This window comes from Oreochromis aureus, linkage group 1, assembly GCF_013358895.1.
Source record: "Oreochromis aureus strain Israel breed Guangdong linkage group 1, ZZ_aureus, whole genome shotgun sequence".
NCBI classification, from domain to species: domain Eukaryota; kingdom Metazoa; phylum Chordata; class Actinopteri; order Cichliformes; family Cichlidae; genus Oreochromis; species Oreochromis aureus.
In genome coordinates this window covers 3,686,134-3,699,099 of record NC_052942.1, presented here as the reverse complement: position 1 = coordinate 3,699,099, position 12,966 = coordinate 3,686,134, and the positions used below count along the sequence as shown (strand labels likewise).

The 12,966-nt window shown below is 41.5% G+C and overlaps 2 protein-coding genes across 12 annotated transcripts in view; one reads left to right on the top strand and one right to left on the bottom strand.

Annotated features, from left to right (window-relative positions):
• Window positions 1–5,898, bottom strand: part of herc1 (HECT and RLD domain containing E3 ubiquitin protein ligase family member 1) — an 82,188-nt gene extending 76,290 nt beyond the window's left edge. For all 9 annotated transcript variants that reach the window (XM_031757684.2, XM_031757685.2, XM_031757690.2 and 6 more), the window contains exons 1-3: window positions 5,679–5,898; window positions 3,140–4,116; window positions 2,886–2,981 (exon numbers count right to left, since the gene is read on the bottom strand). In XM_031757684.2, the coding sequence (XP_031613544.1) occupies window positions 2,886–2,981; window positions 3,140–4,090 (1,047 nt within the window). In that variant the 5' untranslated portion in view covers window positions 4,091–4,116; window positions 5,679–5,898. The remainder of the gene's footprint in view (window positions 1–2,885; window positions 2,982–3,139; window positions 4,117–5,678) is intronic.
• Window positions 5,899–10,449: 4,551 nt separating this feature from the next.
• si:ch211-112g6.4 overlaps window positions 10,450–12,966 on the top strand; it is a 61,498-nt gene continuing 58,981 nt past the window's right edge. For 2 of the 3 annotated variants that reach the window (XM_039621267.1, XM_039621322.1), the window contains exon 1: window positions 10,450–10,659. The gene's annotated coding sequence lies outside the window, so the exon portion shown is untranslated. Of the gene's footprint in view, window positions 10,660–11,085; window positions 11,167–12,966 lie in introns of those variants that run through there. The other variant, XM_039621348.1, reaches the window with a different exon arrangement.

Genomic DNA, 12,966 nt, shown 5'->3' with positions numbered 1-12,966 from the left:
ACAGAAGAACTGCTCTACCTCTCGAGCCACAGCCACACAGTTTTAGTCCCCTTGTTTTCCAGTGAGTTATCTGTTCTTTTGCTAGTTCGCTAACATAAACTAATGCAAGTCTATTAGCTGCAACCAACCATCCCGGTGATGGTGGTTACTGGTCTGCTGTTGACATCTCAGCACCAAAAGGAAGAAATGAAAGGCAGTTTTGAACTAACTTGCAAACACAGAACTGTGTCCTCTTAAGTACCAGAGTTTTCTCCTTAAGTAAGGGTCCATCAGAGATTTAGTTTTCCTGGTAGTTCATCAGAGCTCTGTGTCACTTGACCTCTTGGCATTCTGTTTCTATCAAGAGCATGACTCACTTCTTTCGCTAAGTAAACTTTCACAATTAGTCATGTTAGAATTTGGTTATATCAAAACAATACAGTCAAAAAATATTATTGTTGTGCATTCTGTTTTACAGTTAATACTCTCAGTTACAAATCCAATGCACCAGCAGTCTGCTTTCAGTCACAGTGACATCACCATTAGCACTTCAATAATTGGTATGTTAAGTGTTTTGGAGCTACAAGTTATCATCTTTGATAAAGTGGAGTGCTAGCGGCTGTAGTGGAAGATGCAGCCATAAACACAGACATACAGCCGCTAGTTTAGGGCTGTGCGATATGACAAAATATATCTGATGATGATATTAAAGCGTCTATCGTCTTCATCTTATGCTCTGTTGTTTATTTTATGATGCACAAAGTAACCGTTTACCGCAATATTCTTTTGTTGCTTTATCTGACAGCTTGCAGTAGTCACCACAGCATCCCAGAAGGACCAGCCAAAACAAGTTGAGGCGCTCGTTGCTAAACAAGGTGCTACCTCTGCAACAAGGTCTAACACAGACCAGAAAACTGTAATGTGCAAATTATCCTACAAACTGGTCCCCAACACAGACACCAGTACAACAAACCTCTTCTGCGACCTGCAGAAGAATCATGTGAAAGAGTATCAAATCATGAGAGACTGAACCTATCAGTCGATGTACAGGCTTTTTTTAAATATATATTGTTATCGGGATAAGAAACCACTTATATCGGGATATGAGATTTTGGTAATATCGCACAGCCCTGTGCTAGTTAATTGTAAGAAATTCACTCAATCAAAACTACATGAATTTCAATCCCTCAAACTGAGTCAGCAAACGTCTTGCTGCAGCTCACAGCACAAAGAGCATTTTAATTCCATTAAAAATACTCCCAAAGGCACCAGCGCTACAAAAACGACTACAGCTTCCTGTGTCAGCACTCCGGTATCCAGATTCATGAATTAATAAACAGAGTATATTGTTGTTAGTTGTTATGAAGAAAGGTGACAGAGACCAAAGCTGTTTTATTTCACCAGGCTATAAACATGTTTATTTCTGCTGTACAATAAAGCATTTTAACATGGACTCCCATGTTGTGTTCATTGTATGATATTGACTACAATAAATCCACAAAATTTCCAAAGTCATTAGCAGTACTTTCAGCTGCTTGAGGGGCACCACATCAGATCTGGCACAGATTTTAGGCACTCCCTGGAACAACCCTCCCATTAACCCAGGAGTGGGAGTGGCATCAGGAGTGCACCAGCTGCACTACCCTGTGGCTGGGTTTGTGTCTCCTCTCGGTCTAGAAACTTCTCATATTATGTGAAGCTGTTAACACTACGCTATGGAACCCCTGCTTCCAAAGTCATCCTATCATGTGATCTGTTGAGTAGGAATGGGAATTTAATTTATAGTTTCTGATTCCATTATTAATATCACTTACTGATTCGATTCACGTTAGGTTCTCATTGGCACCACTTTGAGAGTCCCCACCATCTCTAAGCAACATTTTAAAGATATTACATTTGCTCAAAGTAAATGCGCGCTGTATGGTTAAATGTTTGTGCATATTTTGAGATAGTTCCCCTCTTTGCTGAGATCACCATTCGAGTCATTACTCAAAAAAACAAAACAATGAATTATACGTTACTCATTACTTTTCTTAAAAGTAATACAGTACATTACTTAATTACTGACCAGAGGAAGTAATTCATAAACCTACAGGCTACAGTTCCGCACACCAACAAAAATCCTCATTCTAATGAAGACACACATATGATCTTTCTCTTGGTATGAACACAAAGTACAGATGAAAACAGCACAAAGCGACTGCCACAGTGATTCTACTGCAGAAAAATAAGCAGACAGAAACTGAGGATCCGAGCCTGGCTGACAATTACTTCTTTTGTTACCTGTTGAAGTTCAGGGTCTGACTGCTGGGCTGGGGTTGACATTTACTCAGCTTGAACACCACTCTGGGTTCCTGACGAGCTTAGCATTAGCATTAGCATTCTGTCGGTGCAGATGTTCGCAAAGAGCCAAAGTTGTGTTATGCAGTCGCCTCTGTCCTGGGTGCAGTATCCACTATACTTTTGTGCTCTCATCCTTTTGTGCAATTAAAATTAAAGTAATGTCCATATCCAGCTGTAGACTGTGTCACTATTTTCCTCCTCTGACACACGAATTGAAATCAGCTGATTGTAGCACAAGTGCAAGTAGAACCAAAAAGCACAATCAATGGGAAAACTAACAATTCCAAGGAACTAAACTGCTGCGGTTCTTGATTACCATCCCTACTTAAGGTCACCTGACACAAGATGTGAGTGAAGGCTGAGGAGCCTGAAGTCCAGTTGATTTCTTTTCAGCTCAGGATTTCAGTATTAAATATGAATATGAATATTTTTGCCAGAGTGCAACAGAACTACCCAACTCAACACCAAAAGTTAAAGTAAATAATTTTTTTACTGCCATTATAAGGTGTTATTTTTGGCCCAATAATACAATTTCTTAAAAGAAAAAAATGCTGCTTGCTTACTTCTTCAAAAAGACAGAGTGCCGCCTCGTATAATGAACACAAGCCATCAGAGGTCCGTGTGGGTTCTCGCCACTGGCTACGATCTGCTGAGGAGCCCTGAAAGAAGACAAAGCATGGACACTGCACTTAATAACACTTATACTCTTGCAGAATACCATTTCTTGTAGAGATTAGGAATGAAATGCATATATTACCAGTTCTGACTGGATTTATAATACTAAAAAGTAATAGGTATATTGTTAACATTTACTTACCAAAGAGCGCCTCATCTGCATGAGGATGTTCATGAAACAATCATAGCTAATGAGGCCTTCTTGGTTCTGTAGCAACTTATTCTGCTCCATTGTACTGACCACAGCTGATGCAGCCAAAGCCATCTCAATCCACTCCAGCAAGTAGCGCAGAGAACCCCTCTGTGAAGCCAGCCCCAGTAGTAGTTCTGAGGCCAGCCGCCGCCCTAAAATATCTGCCCCAGAATTTGGCATTGTCACTCCCTTCAGAAAGGTGGTAACCTGGGACAGGCAGTCCAGTCCCATTGGTGGGATCTTGCTCTCATTGGCAAGAGAGAGTGCAGGCAGGGAGCTAACAACATCAATGGCTGTGTGAATGACATCATTACACAAGTTTATGTTGCTCCCAGGACTTCCACCTGGGTTTGGTGCAGTAGGCATCATCCAGCTCTGGCGCAGCAGAGCAAAGAGAAGGCTCAGGCCAGTGCGAACACCCATCTCGATGAGGGCGTCAGTGCTGGACCGTGGCCGCTCACTGACAGAGTGCAGATCAGCCGAACCCGAGTTGTTCTCCAATGAGTGCTGGTGCTGCTTAACCTTGCCCTTGTCATGATACTTGTTGGAAAGTGCGTAGAAGACGCGTTGAAGCACCAGCACACGTTTCCGCAGAGCGGCAGCAAACGGGGAATCGGAGCACACCATCTTGGCCAATGCCAATTGGCTGCTGAGCAGAGCATCCAGGTAGTGCTCCTGCTCATCACTAGAGAGGGACTCACGCTCAAAGTCTGGGAGCTGGGGGCCCTTCAGACACAGCACCTGCTGGGGCAACAGTACAACCTCTTTGTTGGCCAGCAGCTTTGAGTAGAGCACAGAAACTCCCTCCCGTGTGGCTATGGACTCGCTGTCCTCGGTAATCCATGAGCTGTTCAGGTGCTCCAGCCATTTCAGTTTCACAGGGGGGATCATTAAAGCCATGGCATGTTACTCTGGAGCCATCAGTCCTGAAAACATGGAGTGGGCAAAACGTTAATATTAAATTTGTTTTGATTAAATTTATATATGTACCCTCTTATAGAACAGCTGTCAGAGAACAGTCGTGTTGATATGACCCATTATAAAATAAATACTCCATTGTACCATGATTACATTCATCACTACTGTTGTTTGTGAAGTTTAGTCGTACATTTGAGAATAAAGTCAGCCTGACATGTTTGAAACACTATAAAGGTGTTCTGTTATAACTGGGGCTGTAATAATTCTGAAATCGAGAATGAAATAGCAATACAAACATCTACTATATTGCATTATGGTTCCATCTTACTGTATGTTGGGCCATGTGTTGGGGCTTGGTCTTTTGGACTGGGCAGCCTAATGTGTCCTATACTGCTTTAGAACAGATGAGGATCTGGACAGTTTAAAGACTGGGTCAAAGCTTTTGGTTATTATGTTCCTCAAGCCCATCCTGGGCAGTTTGTGTTGTCTGCAGGGGGAGGCCACTGATGTCAGGGAGTGCCCTGGTACATGTCAGCATAGCATCCACAATGGCTAGGATCCAGTCTTTCCCAGCAGAATATTGCAATGTGGCAAGATAATCAATATTTGCTTCAAATCTCGGTGGTTTAAAGGCTTTAGCTGATCTGTGTAGAAACATGAATCAGAAACTAAATAACTACAATTCTGGAATGTCGTCATGGTACATTTCATTGTAGTATGGCATTTTTTTCCATTATATTTGATTTACATGGTCATTTTTTTTACATTTTTAAGATTTAAAAACTTCAAAATGTGTGCTAACTAAGACACACGTGAAGGGTTACGTGAATTTTATAAAGTTTTCTGCTGTAGTGTAGACAACCAAAGTGTCAGGTCATGTAACCGTGGTCAACATGTCAACTGAAACGCTTACAGACAGCACTTAGATGTTCAGATACCATTAACGTAGAGCAACGGCCCGTGTTAACGCTGCTTTATTGTAGCTTCTAACTAAGGTTAACAAACAGCTACCCACCGGATGATACTTAGGTGTGACACAGCTGGCTTGAATGACGAGCGGTTTAGTAACTTGCTTCTTGTGTCAGATTGGAAAGACTGTTTTTCTGCAATGATAATCACCAGCAGCTAATAGTTTCACAAAGTGACAGCACTGCAGAGGGCTGTCAAAGTAACAGAAATGGCAGTGAGCTTAGCAGCACTGCTAGCGCTTGCGTCAAAACCACAAGCTACATGTTAGTGGTTAGTTTTGAGACGAGGCAAAACAAAACACAACACAAACAACTATCGACCGCTGCTACTGTCAGCGATTGTAGCTAACTTTCTGGACGACCCTCAGTTAGCCAAAGCTTAAAATACCTAAACATAAACGTGACATCTTCATGTGCGGGTGTAACCGGGAGGGGAACAATCTAGTTATGAGCATCCATAGCTGTACATAAAGCACAGGTTTGTGAAAGGTGAGCTATGTTGGCCAGTATTAGCCTGGCTTATCTGCTGTATCATCAGCGCCGAGTGTGTTAGCTTGCTAGCTACAGCTGACTAACGCTAGCTGGGAAAAAAGCTCGCTCACCAGTATAGCGAAAGGCCTCCTTTTCTCTGTGCGGTTACACAACAATCCAACTGAGCTTCATTTCAAACAAAGGCAGTATGGTCAATGCCGTAGCGGTAACGTTAACGTGAAAGGAGACAGTGGCATGGAACGATTTCCATGCTTCCGCCCGCCTCGTCCTGCAGCGAGTGAATCCTGCAAGCGGCAGTGTGTTCACTGTCAACCCCGTACAGAGCCCCAGCCCCGGGCTATGACGCTGAGACCTGTCTATCTCTCTATCTGCCTGTCTGCTTCTCTAGTTGTCTGATTTTCGTTTGTCTGGTCAGTATGTTCCCTTTATTATCTCTGAGTGTCCATGTGCTCAAAACCATCAGCAGTAACACACAGTAGCTCACGACCACAGAGACAAAGGGCTTCATGATAGTCTTCATGGTCAGCTTATTTCGCTGCCATGTCACTTTTAATTATCATTTATGGTATAGGCCTCACCCTGACAGCGTCATTCTGTTCTGTACCATTACAGGTCAAAGCTGTTATCACATAAATACTCTTAAAACTCAACCTTACTGTGAGTGTTTGAATAACTTAAAACTCATACCCAAGTAAATGAAGAAGCACGTTTTTAATATGTTTAGCTCTCGTCTTTCAAAATTTCAAGTATAATTGTTTTCTCTATTTATTTGTTTGTTTATGTATGTATTTATTTATTGTTATTTCTGATCGGATTACCCGGATATTGTACACTGGTCAAGCAAACTAAAGGAATACTTTAAAACACATCAAATTTCAGTGAGGGAAAAAAATAATTCCTATGTAGATATTGGGTAATGTGTTGAGAACAAAAGGATGCCGTATCATTTGATGAAAATGTTCAACCTACAAAGGGCTGAATACAAAGACATGCCAAAAATGAAAGTGAAACAAAAAAAATTATGTTCCAGGCTAGATCATTTTGCAGAAATTTCAGTGCAACTCTATGGCTTCCACACACTTGTATGCATGCCTTCCAATGTCTGGTAATGCTCTTAATGAGACAATGGACGATATCTTCAGGGATTCCTTCCAGATTTCGAGCAGGGCATCACTGACTTCCTGGATAGTCTAAAGTGCAATCTGGCGCCATCAGATGGACCGAAAGATAATATTCCAGAGGAAGCAGGGGGGTAAGTCAATGGTATCAATTCCTTCATTCTCCAGGAAATGTCTGCATATCTTGCCACATGAGGCTGGAAATTGTCATGCAGCAGGAGGACCCACTGTGGCAATATAGGAACATTAACTCCACTTAGCCAGAGGTTGTTTGGTTTGGTTTCCCCAATGTATAAATCCTGGCAATCCTTCTGGCACTTCATACCCTATATTACTCTGTTTGTGTCAGGGGACCCGATCCTTGGGGTGGGTCAATTTTTGGTGCAGTGTGTTTTGGGGTTTAAAAGCCACAGATGCGCTGTGTTTAGAAAAAAATGCACCTAAACTGTGCCGATACTCCAGACACTACAGGATCACTAAAGGTTTTCACTTAGGCAGTAGTTGTCCTTCTCTCCTGGATCGGCTGGTGCTTTCTTTAGGCTCCTTCCCAGATATTTATATATCGGGGAAACCAAACAACCTCTGGGTAAGAGAATGGCACAACACTGACTGTGGGCTGGTTTTAGTTATTGTGCAAATGTACTGTGTATGAGTTTGGGGGAGACCTGCAGTCAGCTGAGACTGAAGAAGTCACTCGAATGAGTGATGAAACGTTTCTCCCATGACCTCACAGCCGCTGCACTCCGGCTGTGAGGTCAGTTCCTTGATCATTAATATGCAAACTGTCATGACCATTGATCAACAACCACTGATCAAAGTCCACTGATCAAGACATTGTACCTTGTTTTCTTTGGTGACCTGCTGCACATTTGTAATTACATTTCAATCAGTAGCGGTTTTTGATACGGGCGACACGGGCGGTTCACCGGGGCGGCATCGTGGTGGGGGGCGGCATCGCGGGCATCGGCAAAAAAAAAAAAAAAATGTACTCGTATTCATGCTGCCCCGACATGATGCCATATTGGGAATGGCATAGCCACCGATCGGTTTTCTATCGCCCATTTGCTGGGAGTAAGGGCGCCCTCCGTTAGCGAGGTGCGCCTGCTGCTTGCGGCACAGGGAGGAGAGGGCGGGGCGGCGGGGGATTCAGTCGCTGGCTGGAGCAGCATCTAATAACCAACTCGCAAAATAAAACAAAATAAAAACAAACCAACAAACACGAAAACACCAGACATTATGATACAGACTTATAATTTGCACCGATGTTTTTTCAAAATTCTATATGCGAAAACTGAGCGCTAGAGCCCTCGGTGCGCCTGCGCGCTGCTGAAGTCAAAGTAAACTTTATTGTCATCTCCGCTACATACAGTCCAGTATATAGAGAGACGAGAGGACGAGGCTCCAGTTACAGCAGTGCAAGTAAACAAACAATAAATATCAGAAGAGAAAGAAAATAAGGACCAATTTAAAATTTATAATTTACAGTTTGATGATTTAAAGTCTCACACACAACCTGTCGAAAGGGGAGGGGGGCACCTGCTTCCAAATAGAGCACATTTTATTCATGATGTTGTAAATCCAAGCCCATTATGTATTCATTATTTGAATCCTGGGTTGTGCAAAATCCCAGAAATAAACCCCAGACAAAGTGAATCTGTGAACTAAGGTGTAGGTTATGTTGTGGTGATCCTCGGGTTGGGGGATTTGTGTTCATACTGGAGTGCAAAATTAAAACCAATGGAAGATGGACAAGAAAAGTTCAAAGCCATCAGGTGCTCAGTTTAGAAAAAAGAGAAAAGAAGAGGAGGAGAAACGAGCAAAAGATACAGGTAAACAGATGTGTCATTGGATAATGGCAGGTCATCCTGAAACAATCAGAATCAGAATACTTTATTAATCCCTAAGGAAATTATGTGGGTTACAGTTGCTCCAAGAAGAAATGGTAAAAATAGTAACAGTAACAGACTAAACTCCAAACAATACATTATGTTACAGATTTTACCCATTTAAGAAATAGCAGTAATATATACAGATCACTCAATTATAAATATCAAGGATTAACAGAGGTGATTATAAATAAATATCAAGAAAATTGACAAGAATATTACAGAGTAGAAAAGAGTAGTTAATGGAGAGTAAATAAATGCCACTTAAGTGTAATCTACTGTGTAAAACACAGTGTAATCTAAAATTCTAATTTGTCACATACACAGTACAACATATAGTGAAATGTAGTGAAATGCTTGTGTCCAAGCTGCATACAGGCTGCAGACTTAGCCGCACCATTCCAGGGATTGGTTTTAGCATGGGGGGTCTAGCCAGGACCCTTACTGGATACAGGGTGGGAATCAAACTTGCAACTCCCCCTCCAAAGGTGTGTAGTCTTAACACAACAATATCCAGCTCCAGGATTACAGTGATAAATGTGAACTTTAAAAAACTAGATTGAAACTATATTAACTCTGGAAAAGTAACTTTTTAACATCATGTTGACTAAAGGTTAACTTTGAAAAATGGAATCTTTCAACTCTAGACGGAGTAAAGATTAACTTAATGTGACTGTGATTAACACTGACACTACATTGTTAAAAGCGCTAACACATTTAACTCTAATCTAAAAGTTAACACAGAGCCTGACCTCTGTAGGTCGGGATCAAATCTTATCTCAAAAAGTGTTCAATTCAGCTCTGTTAGTGGCTTTTTTACTGTGTAAGCAGTGGAGTCAGGGCAGGACGAGATAATATAATTTGTGATGGCTCATGGATTCTCTTCACCTCCTGGATTTACTCAGGTGTGCAAGATTGGTTTATGTACAGATAAAGCCCCCTTGGGCACCGGAGAGTTGATCTGTTCTAGTCTCTGCACACATTTGTTAACTTCACTGGTCAAAGGACCATTTTGCTTAGAATGATGTGGGTCAGGTTAATGCTGATATCTGCTGTAGGAGGCTGACAATGATACAAAAAGGTATATCAGGATGTGGGTTGGTTTTTGTGAACAGGAAAAAGAACAAGAACAAGGAAAACATTACAATATCAAAGACTAAAGGTTAATGTAACTGGACTGACACCCTTACTGCAATCCTACTAAAGAGTTGCATCAGTCTAACTCTGCCCTCACTCAAATATAATAAATATAGCAACTCACAAATGTGTCACAACATAGCATTCCAACAGATGGGATAGAAACATCCGTGTGTGGATTCCCCTCCCAACCTTTCCCTGGAGTCCTGGATTCCCCTGCCTGCACTTTGTATATATCTTGTACATTGGTGACTGTAAATAAACCTTTGACCTTTAACTCTGAAAAGCCTGCTTCTGCGCCTGAGTCCGTTCCATCCGCCTTGACAGTTACATGTGAAAAATTTGGAAAACAATGTTATAGCATTCGATCCTCAGCTTGAACAATTAATTTTTCTAATAGCCCTTTTTCAGATAAAAATAATAAGGGAAAATTTACATTTTTTTCATGCAGTGTTGCTTCCTTGAAATGACTCTGACTAGACCCTAACAGTTTTGTGTTACCCACTTCCACATCAAACATCTGAGGAGAAAAATGGGCATTTACTTGAAGTGGTCTTTGCACTTTGAAAGTCCAATATTCTCTAAGTTTAGCTCTGATTTGCTTCCCGTCAGCTGCTGAGAAAAACATCAGGCTCTTTACCTGATAATGTTCAACTTTCCAGCAGTTAATTTTTTACTTTGTCTGCCTGCTGTTTGCTCTGTGTTACAGTACTTTTATCAAATTTACTGGACCTTCCAACTGTTCCAACCTAATTTAACCCCGTTTCACTTTTTCACTGTAAATAAATGCTGTGTTCACTTGGAGCTTTGCCACAAAGCTTGTTTTCAACATCTTGGATGAGCAGGCATTCCCTCCACTTGCGACAGACCTTCTATGCTCTTCTTCACCATTGCTCAGCTGTGAACTCGGGTTCCTGGCTTCTTCCACCTGCTCTACAAATCATCCGAAGGTGAGTAGGTCCATCCCATTTGTCTCAGGGAATGGGACCTTCTTCAGGTAACTCAACACACCCTTCATCTTCCAGCATCTCTGAAAAACCTCATAACTGGAGACTCACTTGTGAGGGATTTAAGAATAAAAGAGGTTTATACTCTTTTCCAGTTTCAATGATTTTGCCACTTCTACATGACCTCTATCATATGCTTATTATATCATTATATAATCATTTTGATGAAATGACAAAGACTTTGTATAGCGTGAAAAGTGATGCTCAAGGTAATGAAAGCACAGTGAATGACAACCCAGCTCTGAAATTACATTTCAAATTATTCATCAGGTGATCATAAACAGAACTCTAAATGTATCAAAGTCAAGGTATAATTTGTGATAATATTGCTCTGTGTAAGCTGGGTTGCACAGTTTAATTTCTAGGAATCCACCGGGAGAGACTGAATCATGACGCATAATCCTGAGGAAGAAGGAACACGTCAGCAAACACTTTGACTTTTCCTAAGATGTATGTATGTCACAGGAAACCAGACCACATATTTGCCATGGACTTTAAATTGAAACAAAATTTAGACTCTGGTTATAGAATAACAATATGTACTGCAGAAAATAAGATCAGCTCTAAAAAGAACAAGTTAAAAATTACCATAAAATTTGAGCTGTATTCAATTTGTTCTGTGTTCTGTCAATGATTCCACTGATTAATTTGCTAGGACACTTTGGTCTTATGAATTACAATGATACATATTCAAAAGAGAAAAAAAGTCTTTGAAAACGAACTGCACATTTGCTTCCATTCTTAAATTGCAATATATCTATATTATACTATCTGTTTAAAAACAAAACCAACCATTTTGTTGCCATATTAAAATAATATTTTTAAACAAATTATTTTTTTGTAAATGCAAAAAACCAAAAATAAAACACAAGTACAGTATTGACAAATTAAAGAAAAGGTATACATACAACCTAAACTAGGGCATAAATTAAAAATAGCTGTTTCTCCCTTTTTGGAAGCCTTTCTTACATTAGCAGGAGGCTGTTGTTTCCCATCCAGGGGGCTGGTACAAAACACGGGAGAGGCATTTACTTCCCCAAGGAGCCACAGAAACAACTTTTCTTTAAAAACCACTGTTGTATATATTATTCAGCAAATTGGTAAATTGTCAGGCTGTGCCGAGGCCAAAATGGCACACAAAATAGAACTAAGCTTCAACACAAACTCAGATAATCTACCTCAAAAACACTGCTCCCATCCGGAGTCACTTATGTCTACAATAAATGGCTTAAAGGTGTTTTTGCTCTATTTTTGGTTTATGTGCTGGATATGGGGACAGGGGGAGGGGGGGAGACTTTATGTCCGTTTAGCTGGGCTTCTTGCATCTAGAGTGTGCGTCGTTCAGGGTCCGAGAGTTTTAGGATCTGAGTGAGCGTCTGGTGTTTTTCCTGTTTGCTGGTGCTTGCCTGGGTCTGCCCTCCATCGACGGCTCCAGTGAGGCTGTACTTAAAGACCAGCGTTGCCATCTGTTCTTTGCTAGTCTGTCAGCTACCTCCTGTTCTCCTCGTCCAGTCATCACTTTGCTTACCTGCAGTCAATTACCTGAACACTGGTTTTCTTGGCAAGATTCTGCAAACGTCTCCACAGACTCACCCTTGGCATCTAATTAATTACCTCCTTCACCTGCCTGTCCACCTGTCTGCTGTCTTCTCTGGATCATCTGGACTTAAGGTTGGAATCGCATTCTTTAACTCACCTGTCGGACGCTCCCTCGGCTGCCTCCCCTCTAAGCTTAACAACCTACACCTGCTAGTAAGCCATCAAGTCGACTATCCCTCTCTCGTTCTGGTTCTTGCTCATCATCCCCATATCTACCTACACTATCCCTCTGTTGCAGTGCCTCACGTCAGTGATTCTCTGCCTCGTGCTCACGTCCCATCCTATGTCCCCTTGTCATTGTTATTCTTGTTTTTGCAATAAAACTCATATATTCCATTGATGTCTTCTGTTTGGTATTTGCGCTTGGGTCCACTGCCATGTACTGGCTTCCAGGCCCTTAGTCCGCTCAGCAGACAGGAGTCAGTCGTAGGACTCATCTATAAAATTCCATGAATTTATTTTCAACTTGGACTCAAACAACAATTCAGATCCAGAAACACTGATTAACTCACCGCTAACCACGGAGGAATCTTGCCACAGGAATGTGCACACAAGAAGACAAAGGTTAGCTTTTCTCAACAGGATAACCCATTAAACCCTAACCCATCGCCGGTGACGGATTAGGGTTCAAAGCAGGGATGGGAAACTCCA